The sequence below is a fragment of the Triticum aestivum genome, chromosome 5B (assembly GCF_018294505.1).
Source record: "Triticum aestivum cultivar Chinese Spring chromosome 5B, IWGSC CS RefSeq v2.1, whole genome shotgun sequence".
NCBI classification, from domain to species: domain Eukaryota; kingdom Viridiplantae; phylum Streptophyta; class Magnoliopsida; order Poales; family Poaceae; genus Triticum; species Triticum aestivum.
In genome coordinates this window covers 608,985,700-608,995,471 of record NC_057807.1, presented here as the reverse complement: position 1 = coordinate 608,995,471, position 9,772 = coordinate 608,985,700, and the positions used below count along the sequence as shown (strand labels likewise).

At 49.3% G+C, this 9,772-nt stretch overlaps 1 protein-coding gene across 1 annotated transcript; it reads left to right on the top strand.

Moving 5' to 3' along the window:
• The first annotated feature begins 883 nt into the window (after positions 1-883).
• Positions 884-8,593, top strand: LOC123113606 (indole-3-acetaldehyde oxidase). The gene is made up of 9 exons (XM_044534899.1): positions 884-1,179; positions 3,473-5,080; positions 5,442-5,704; positions 5,833-6,042; positions 6,132-6,350; positions 6,442-7,602; positions 7,694-8,119; positions 8,214-8,260; positions 8,348-8,593. The coding sequence occupies exons 1-7, from the start codon at positions 1,014-1,016 to the stop codon at positions 8,105-8,107; spliced, it is 4,041 nt and encodes a 1,346-aa protein (XP_044390834.1). The 5' UTR covers positions 884-1,013; the 3' UTR covers positions 8,108-8,119; positions 8,214-8,260; positions 8,348-8,593.
• Positions 8,594-9,772: the final 1,179 nt, after the last annotated feature.

Below are 9,772 nucleotides of genomic sequence, written 5' to 3'. Positions count from 1 at the left end.
ACACCTTGTCCAGAATGTTCTCGTTCGGGTACTACTTGGATTTTAATAGTCTCGCACACAGGCTATCTGGGTTTTGGATGAGCCTCCATCCCTGCTTAGCTAGAAGCGTCTGGTTAAAAAGATGCATATCTCTGAATCCAGTACCACCCACTCTTTTCAGCCTTGTCATCATCTCCCATGCCATCCAGTGGACCTTTCTCTAGCCCTCTTCCTCTCCCCACCAGAACTCTCTGATCATCCGTTCATATTTCTCACGGAGGCCCTTGGAGAGCATAAACACACTCATGGTGTACACGGGTCCGTAGCTGCATAGTACATGTGCTTTTCCGACCAGTCGCTGCATCTCTTCCCAAACCTGTCCATAATTGGTTGAAACTTGTCATCCTTCATTCTCCCCTCTGACGTAGGCAAACCAAGGTATTTTCTTTCCTTTTATACTCCATCAAGACATAGCTTCGGTCTTATTTGCCTTTGCTAGTGACCAGTGCTTTTTTATATGCACGTGTTGGTTTTGGCTGTGTGCATCTTAACTATGCAAACGTCAAAAGCATGCTCATTGTGTTTGAATCCTCTCGATATTTCATTTCACGCTAGTAATAAAATTCACCGTTGGTCGAAAAAGGGCAAACAAGAACAAAAGCAAACAATCCTCGGTTGACAGTGTGTCATCTTCAGATCAATTATGACCTTTCCCGTCCTTTGCTGGTGACGGATTCCCCGTATCGTTCCAATTTTATCGGATGTCCCCGAAGGGACTGCTAGTGACGGATTGACTGATGCTCCTTTGACAGCACAAACAGTCCACGAGAAGCTAGCGTACCGCCTCGGTCTGTTCCGCCGGACGTCTGTCTGGACCGAAGAGTGTACACGCACCGTGACCGAACACCAATCTCGCGCCCCTTGACATCCAGCAAGCAATCGAAATCCCGCTGTAAAAAGGGCCTCCGTCTGTGTTCCCTGCGCGCACTCTGGTAACCGAGTAGTACTAGCGCAGGAAGATAAGGTGGAGAGCGATGGGGTCGCTGGGGAAGGATGCGGCGGCGGCGGCGGGGGAGCGGGTGGTGCTGGCGGTGAACGGCGCGCGGCACGAGGCGGCCGGCGTCGACCCGTCGACGACGCTGCTGGAGTTCCTGCGCACGCGGACGCCCGTCAGGGGGCCCAAGCTCGGCTGCGGCGAAGGTGAGCAGAGCACCACCCGTCCACCACCCGATTCATATCCGCTCGTTTAAGTTCTTCTTTCAGTGGTTCGTTCCGATGGAAAATAAAGCGTATCGAGGCAGCTCGACCGAACCAACGTCACAGATGATGGTTCATCATCCTTCACAGCTCGAACCACCTATGGATCTCGGTGTTGACTTTTCAGCCCGCTCCCAACACTCCGACAACACAGACGATCGGACTGGCCGCTGCTCTTTTACTTTCATATAATGTTGATTTAAATTTTCCGAAGTGTGGAGACATAATCTGGCCAATCAGGCAAGTTCACGCGTATAATTTCAAGTAGGAGTATACAATTCGACTTTGTAGTTCAGTGCTAGTAATATGTTCAAAAAGTTCAGTGATAGTAATTTTTTTCCCTCAGGTTTAATTTGACTTTTTTTTAAGAATGAATTTTAATTTAGCTTTACCTACTATCAAACGACTAGTCGACCACTGACGACTTTGTATAACAGTTGGCGGAAATAACCTTGCCCAGCAAGTTATTGTCACTACACCCGGCCTAGCGATGGCATTGAGATGTATTACTATTTTCTTGACTTTTATCTAAGATAACATATACTCAGCGAGCAATGCTACATCCATAGACGAGGGTGGAAACAATTAGGCTGTGTTCGGTTGGCATGGATTTGAATAGGTTTGGCCGGGATTAAATCCCATACAAGTAAAATCTCACCAAACCCCCTCCAATCCCCTTGAGACAGGGTGTAACCAAACAAAGCCTTAAGAGGAAGATTACATAGCATGCCCGTAACAGCCGGTAGGTGTAGCATTATTGGCCACTCAGCCCAGACATGGCGGAGACAAAAGGATACCTCGCCGTTGTACTTTTCCCATAGTGGAGCAATCATACACCCATCCAAAACCATTGGACCATGACTCTCTTTTTTGTCAATGTTACTTTTTCCTGTTTGGTGATCAGGCCCCATCCATGTTCAACTACTATAGTGGGATATACTTTCATTTACGAAGTTTGTTCTGTCCGGAGTAATTTCGCTCCGTAAAACCAGTTTGCAGTGCCCATTGTGCGTGTTTTTAGGGGTCAACTTTTAAGGATCTGCTAGAGATGCGTACCATCAGACTTTTGCCCATATCACCTTTGGTGGATGCTTTATATTGATATTTATATAGATTCACATAACTTGACACTGTACAGAAATAGCCCAACAAACGGGGTAACTAGTGGGACCAAGTGATCTGCAATTGCCTTGGCTTTTAGTTTTTTTTTTTGTAGGGAATTGCCTTGTTTTCTAGTATTTAAGTACTATATCTTCTCCAACTTGTTCTTTTACCTAGGAAAAGGTAAATAATCCGTAAAAAGGAAAAGGTAAATAAAATAAGGACATGACTAGATGGCGCATGTGTGTTATCAGATTTTCGAGTAAACACGTATGGAAAGTTTATCCTTTGTATCCCCTAACGTGCACTAAACGTAAACGGTAATTTTACCTGGTGAACGAACGTATGGTGCAAGGGGGATGACAAGCCAACCATCTTTGCTGGCAGTTTTAGTTGTAAAAAATGATATCAAAAGACGGTAGTCTAAAAATTGCCTTCTCGGGGAGAAACTGCCACGTTTTTTGAAAAAAATGCCACCTCTTCCCACTTCGTCACAACTAAAATTGTCATCGAACCGTTCGCATGTGCCACCTCCTCTGACGAATGTTCGCCAGTTAGGAGGGCCCAAAATAAAAGGGGGTCTTCTGCATGTAGAAATTTCTCTATATGGTTGCTTCCTCACATGCAAAGATTCGGTGTAATTTTGAAATTTTGTAATTACATATGCATGTCCCCGGCATCATGTATTTTTGTCTGTATGTGATGATTTTACTACTACCCCATGTGTTGTTCCTGCGTGCGCCTCCAAAAATGAAAGTGCACGGGTGCTCATATTTTCTTTGCGATAAACAGAAAGCTATACTTTGCTAATTAAATATGCAATTAGGCAATTTTAGCCAAAAGGTTAGATACAAGTTTGTACTATCAATTTTGTTGGCGGGTATTTTTTGTAGTGTCATTTTGGGTAGACATGAACGATTGATTGCACTCTTTGCACCAACCGGTGATTTGATGGATCTTAATCGGTAGGATCTCTTTTTTTTTTTACATTTACAGACAACCGTTGCCTTTGGTCTGAAATTCTGTGAGATTTGTCTTCAGTTTGGGTCGATTCTAACTGAAATTAACAAATCCCTGCAAAAAAACTGAAATTAACTAACAACGTGTGTTAACGTTGCTGCGTGCATGGATGCAGGTGGATGCGGCGCATGCGTGGTCCTCATTTCCAAATACAACCCGGCCACCGACGAGGTGACCGAGCACTCGGCGAGCTCCTGCCTGACGCTCGTCGGCAGCTTAACCAACTGCTCGGTCACCACCAGCGAGGGCATCGGCAACACCCGCCATGGCTACCACCCTGTCCAGCAGCGCCTCGCCGGCTTCCACGCTTCCCAGTGCGGCTTCTGCACCCCCGGCATGTGCATGTCCATCTTCTCCGCCCTCGTCAAGGCCGACAAGCCCGACGGCCCTGCCCCGCCGACGGGATTCTCCAAGCTCACCTGCTCCGAGGCCGAGCACGCCGTCTCCGGCAACCTATGCCGCTGCACTGGCTACCGGCCCATCCTCGACACCTGCAAGAGCTTCGCCGCTGACGTTGACCTCGAGGACCTCGGCCTCAACTCGTTCTGGAAGAAAGGCACTGACCGCGCCGACGTCGGCAAGCTGCCGGAATACTCTAGCGGCGCCGTCTGCACCTTCCCTGAGTTCCTAAAGTCTGAGATCAAGGGTCAAATGAACGATATTCCAGCGGCGATCGCCGGCCAAGACGGCTGGTACCATCCCAAGAGCATCGAGGAGCTTCATAACCTCTTTGATTCCAACTGGTTCGACGAAAACTCGGTCAAGATCGTGGCGTCCAATACCGGCGCCGGAGTTTACAAGGATCAAGACCTGTACGATAAGTACATCGACATCCAAGGGATCCCGGAGCTTTCAGTCATCGACAGGAGCAGCAAGGGGGTGGAGATCGGGGCAGCCGTGTCCATCTCCAAAGCCATCGAAGTCTTCTCCGATGGCACTCCGGTGTTCACAAAGATCGCCGGTCACCTCAGCAAGGTTGCCTCGCCGTTCGTCCGGAACACGGCGACTGTCGGCGGGAACGTGATCATGGCACAGCGGCTGCAGTTTCCGTCGGATATCGCCACCGTTCTTCTCGCCGCGGGTTCGACGGTCACAGTCCAGACGGCTTCCAAGATGTTGCGCCTGACGATGGAGGAGTTCTTGGAGCAGCCTCCCTGTGATGCCAAGACTATACTGCTCAGCATATTTGTCCCGGATTGGGGTTCAGACAATGTCATCTTCGAGACCTCTCGTGCATCCCCAAGACCGTTCGGCAATGCTGTCTCCTTTGTGAATTCTGCATTCCTGGCAAGGACTTCAGGGCAGCTCATAATTGAGGATATCTGCCTCGCATTTGGTGCTTACGGTGTCGATCACGCCTCCCGGGCTCGGAAAGTTGAGGAATTCCTGAAGGGGAAATCAGTGAGTGCAGCGGTGACACTTGAAGCAGTTCAGTTGCTGAAAGATGTTATCTCGCCGTCAGAAGGCACCACACACCCTGAGTACAGAGTCAGCTTGGCTGTCAGTTTCTTATTCAGTTTCCTTTCTTCACTTGGTAACAACCTGAATGAACCGGCGAATGCTATTGCTCCCAATGGGTCATGTGCTAATGGCTCCGAGAAGCATGGTACTGTTGGAAGCGACGACTTGCCGGTTCGCTCAAGGCAAGAACTAGTTTTCAGTGACGAATACAAACCTGTCGGCAAGCCTATCACGAAAGCCGGGGCGGAGCTGCAAGCTTCTGGTATATTCCTATAACTCTTATTCCAATGTTTCAGCTTACAAGTGTTTCCTTCAAATGATTTGTACTCTTCAATTACAACTGTTAGGTTTTTTTTCATATATAGCTGACCATTCATGCCGAATGGTTAAGAAGTGCTTACTAGTACTTGAGAGTGTTAGTAAGCATTGTTTATACTAATATTTTCTTCCACATACTTCAAGATCATTTGGGAGTTCTTTTTGTTCATCTTAGTTCACTGGTTCAATCTATGTTGAACCATCTCATATGCTTCATTCCTGAATATATTTCTTCAAAACAACTATTAGCACATCTAAGTTCTATCCTGAAACATGGCTTGACAATATTCTTGCTTGTTTCCTAGGGGAGGCTGTGTATGTTGATGACATCCCTGCTCCCAAGGATTGCCTCTATGGAGCATTTATCTATAGCACACACCCTCATGCCCATATAAAAAGTATCAGCTTCAGGTCATCTTTGGCTTCACAGAAGGTCATCACGGTTATCTCCGCAAAGGACATTCCAGTTGGTGGAAAAAATGTTGGATCCGGCTTCAGGATGCTAGGAGAGGAAGCTCTATTCGGTGATCCGGTTTCTGAATTTGCTGGTCAAAATATTGGCATTGTGGTACCTACTTCTGAACCACTTGACCTCACTTTCAGAAAAATGCAAAACCAGTAGTAGTCTATTTTTAGCCAACATTTTGCAAGGTCGTAGAACTTACCATATTATTGTGTTGCTTTGACATCACTCAGATTGCTGAAACACAGAAGTACGCCTATATGGCGGCGAAGCAAGCCATCATCGAGTATAGTACAGAGAGTCTTGAGCCGCCGATTCTGACAATTGAGGATGCCATCCAACACAACAGCTATTTCCAAACTCCCCCATTTTTGGCTCCTCGGCCCGTTGGGGACTTCGAGCAAGGGATGTCTGAAGCAGATCACAAGATCCTATCAGGAGAGGTACACACTTGATATTTAGGAGGCTGCATTCTTAGTTTCAGACAAGGCCCAAATATTGACACCTAGTATCTTCTGTTAATTTCCGACAGGTGAAGCTTGAATCGCAGTACTACTTCTACATGGAGACGCAGACCGCATTGGCCATCCCTGACGAAGACAACTGCATCACCGTCTACTCCTCGACGCAGCTACCAGAGATCACGCAGAATGTCGTCGCGGACTGCCTGGGCATTCCGTACCACAATGTCCGCATCATCACCAGAAGAGTTGGAGGCGGCTTTGGTGGAAAGGGTCTGAAATCAACCCACGTAAGTTCATTCAGAACTACACATCAACAATAAGTTCTGCTTTTCGGTTGGTACAATCTTCTGATCATGTTGCAATTGTTTGGGTTTTCAGGTAGCATGTGCGTGTGCAGTTGCAGCGTTCAAGTTGCAGCGCCCTGTCCGGATGTACCTCGACCGCAAGACGGACATGATCATGGCCGGAGGGCGGCACCCGATGAAGGCGAAGTACTCCGTCGGGTTTAAGTCGGACGGCACGCTCACGGCTCTGCACGTCGATCTTGGGATCAACTCCGGGATATCGCCGGACTTGAGCCCGTTGATCCCGGCTCACACCATCTCTTCTCTCAAGAAGTACAACTGGGGCGCCCTCGCCTTCGACATCAAGTTGTGCAAGACGAATGTGTCGTCCAAGTCGGCGGTGCGGGCGCCCGGCGACGTGCAGGGCTCCTTCATCGCCGAGGCAATCATCGAGCACGTTGCGTCCGCGCTCGGAGCTGACACCAACACCGTCCGGAGAAAGAACCTCCACAGCGTCGAGAGCCTCACGAAGTTCTACGGCGACACCGCGGGAGACGCCCCGACATACAGCCTCGTGGACATCTTTGACAAGCTGGCCTCATCGCCGGAGTACGGTAGCAGGGCAGAGGCTGTTGAGCGGTTCAATGGCGGGAGCAGGTGGAAGAAGCGCGGCATCTCGTGCGTGCCGATCACCTACGAGGTGACCCTCCGGCCGACGCCGGGGAAGGTGTCCATCCTGAACGACGGCTCGATCGCTGTGGAGGTCGGCGGCGTGGAGCTCGGGCAAGGGCTGTATACCAAGGTGAAGCAGATGACGGCGTTCGGGTTGCGGGAGCTCTGTCCCGACGCAGACGGGCTGCTCGACAAGGTGCGCGTCATTCAGGCCGACACGCTGAGCTTGATCCAGGGCAGCTTCACCGGTGGGAGCACCACGTCCGAGAGCAGCTGCGAGGCGGTCCGGCAGTCGTGCGCCATGCTCGTCGAGCGCCTCAAGCCCATCAGAGAGGGCCTCAAGGCCAAGTCAGGCGCTGCGGCGCCATGGAGCGCCTTGATCGCCCAGGCGAAGATGGCGAGCGTGAACCTGTCGGCGCACGCCTTCTGGAAGCCCGACCCAGCCTTCGTAAAATACATCAACTATGGAGCCGCCGTCAGCGAGGTGGAAATCGACGTGCTGACCGGAGCGACGACGATCCTGAGGAGCGATCTGGTGTACGACTGCGGGCAGAGCCTGAACCCGGCGGTGGACCTCGGCCAGGTAAGCTCACCGCCGACCGGCACAGCCACCAGATTGCTTGCTGCTTCTGCTGATCGTTGTAATCTGACTCCATTTTTTGTTCGTGGATCAGGTGGAGGGCGCATTCGTGCAAGGCGTTGGCTTCTTCACGAACGAGGACTACGCGACGAACGCCGATGGGCTGGTGGTGAACGATGGCACCTGGACGTACAAGATCCCGACGGTGGACACCATCCCCAAGCAGTTCAACGTGGAGCTCATCAGCAGCGCACGTGAGAAGAAGCGGGTGCTCTCCTCCAAGGCGTCCGGCGAGCCGCCGCTGCTCCTGGCGGCTTCGGTGCACTGTGCCATGCGGGAGGCCATCAGGGCGGCTAGAACGGACTTCTCGGTCAACTCACCGCTGACATTCCAGATGGACGTGCCGGCGACAATGGCCGACGTCAAGGAGCTGTGCGGCCTCGACGTCGTCGAGAGGCACCTTCAGAGGCTCACCTCCGCCGCCACCAGCGCCGCCGTGAAGGCATGATCGTACTTGCATGTAAGTTTTGTCGAAAATTTGGCTTGCCTTCCCTTGCATGTACTTGCATATTTGCTGGAATTGATGACAAGAAGATCATTGAACATTTTCACAGCTTGAGAGGCCATCTACCAAACCCTCCCCATATACTTACCACTTAGGGTAAATACTTTTGTTATCCATTGTTTCAAACTATTTGCTTACTTGTTCCAATACATGTATTGATATCAGATTGTTCACCTGTTGTAGGTATCTATTAGTCATGGAGTTGGACACTTTGGGCCATGGAATGAATTATTCAAGCAGCGGGATTCCATGTTAGTAGTTATGTGTGACGTTTATGTTGTATTTTGTGATTTTAGGTGGTTACAACTTACAACCTAGTTCTCGAGAATCTTGAACTGTTCTGAATCATTGGTCATGTAAATTTTTGAGTGCATCTAGCTTCACATTTGAATTTTATGAGATTTGATTCAGCGGGCTTGCATTCGTCAATCAAAATACCTTAAATGTTTCGCCCCGGCTAAGTTCGATTCCTGGATCCGACACTGATTGGCTTGCCTTCCCTTGCATGCAGAAAAGAAAAATACTCTACTCCAGTCAGGACGTATTGCACAAAATAATTTATTTGCTCCAATCAAGCTTATTGCCTACTATATCTGTCATGCATGTCGGGTTATGTCATGATGCAGAGATTAATTAAATTAACAGTGTCAAGCCGAGCTTTTGACGCCGTCTTGTGGAAACTGGTGACACAACCCCTTATCAAATACTCCCTCCGTTCCTAAATATAAGTCTTTGCAGAGATTCCACTATAAACTACATACAGATGTATATAGATGCATTTTAAATGTGAATTCATTCATTTTGTTTTGTATGTAGTCCACCTAGTGAAATCTCTACAAAGACTTACATTTAGGAACGGAGGGAGTATATCTGATTAGAAACATGCAAGTTTAGTCAAACTTGCTTTGATTAAGACATACCTCAAGGAGTGCAGCAGTGTGTGAGCACACGGGCAAGCTTCAGAACATCCCGTTCATCTTGATCACGACTCACGACCAGTTTCTTGGACGGAGATCACATATGCAAGGGCCTGCTACATAGGAAAGCTGCAGAACATGGCAGGTTGTCCGTCCTGAACAGTTTCCATAGACCGACAGCACAGATTCATGAGTCTGCTGGATCCGATCATCATGTGTTCAAGTTGAAGGAAGAAGCCAAGATTAGAGATCATGGCAGCGAGGCAAACCTGAGGGCGACGTTTTTTGCGTGAGGACGACGTCGGAGGGCCGGGATTTCACATGGCCTGCGACAGCGAGGCCAACGTGAGGACAACGGCGGTGGCATGAGGCCAACGTGACGGCGGCATTTTTTACGGGATGATGATGGCGGCGGCGTTTGGGTGACGAACAGGGAACGCAAGGGGAGTGTTTTTTTGTCTTTTTTTTCACCATTGAGTCAGCAGCCTTTTATTAGGTCAGCGTAAGGTTTTTGTTGGTATTTTTCTATTTCACGTTGGAGCCAATGGGTTATGTCTTTTCTATACTACTATTAAACAAGCGAACTAATGATAGCGCTGCGAACGTACTCTGCCAGAAAATCGTCCGCCAAGTACGTTTTCCCTCAAAGCGTAATCGGCAGATGTCCCACGTCCGCGACTCCTCGGCTACA

Bases quoted from the DNA above. Each gene is read 5' to 3' on its own strand.
- LOC123113606 (XM_044534899.1), top strand. From the start codon at position 1,014: ATGGGGTCGCTGGGGAAGGATGCGGCGGCGGCGGCGGGGGAGCGGGTG. The intron at 5,081-5,441 runs GTATATTCCTAT...CTTGTTTCCTAG, and splicing joins GGCGGAGCTGCAAGCTTCTG to GGGAGGCTGTGTATGTTGAT. The intron at 7,603-7,693 runs GTAAGCTCACCG...TTCGTGGATCAG, and splicing joins CGGCGGTGGACCTCGGCCAG to GTGGAGGGCGCATTCGTGCA.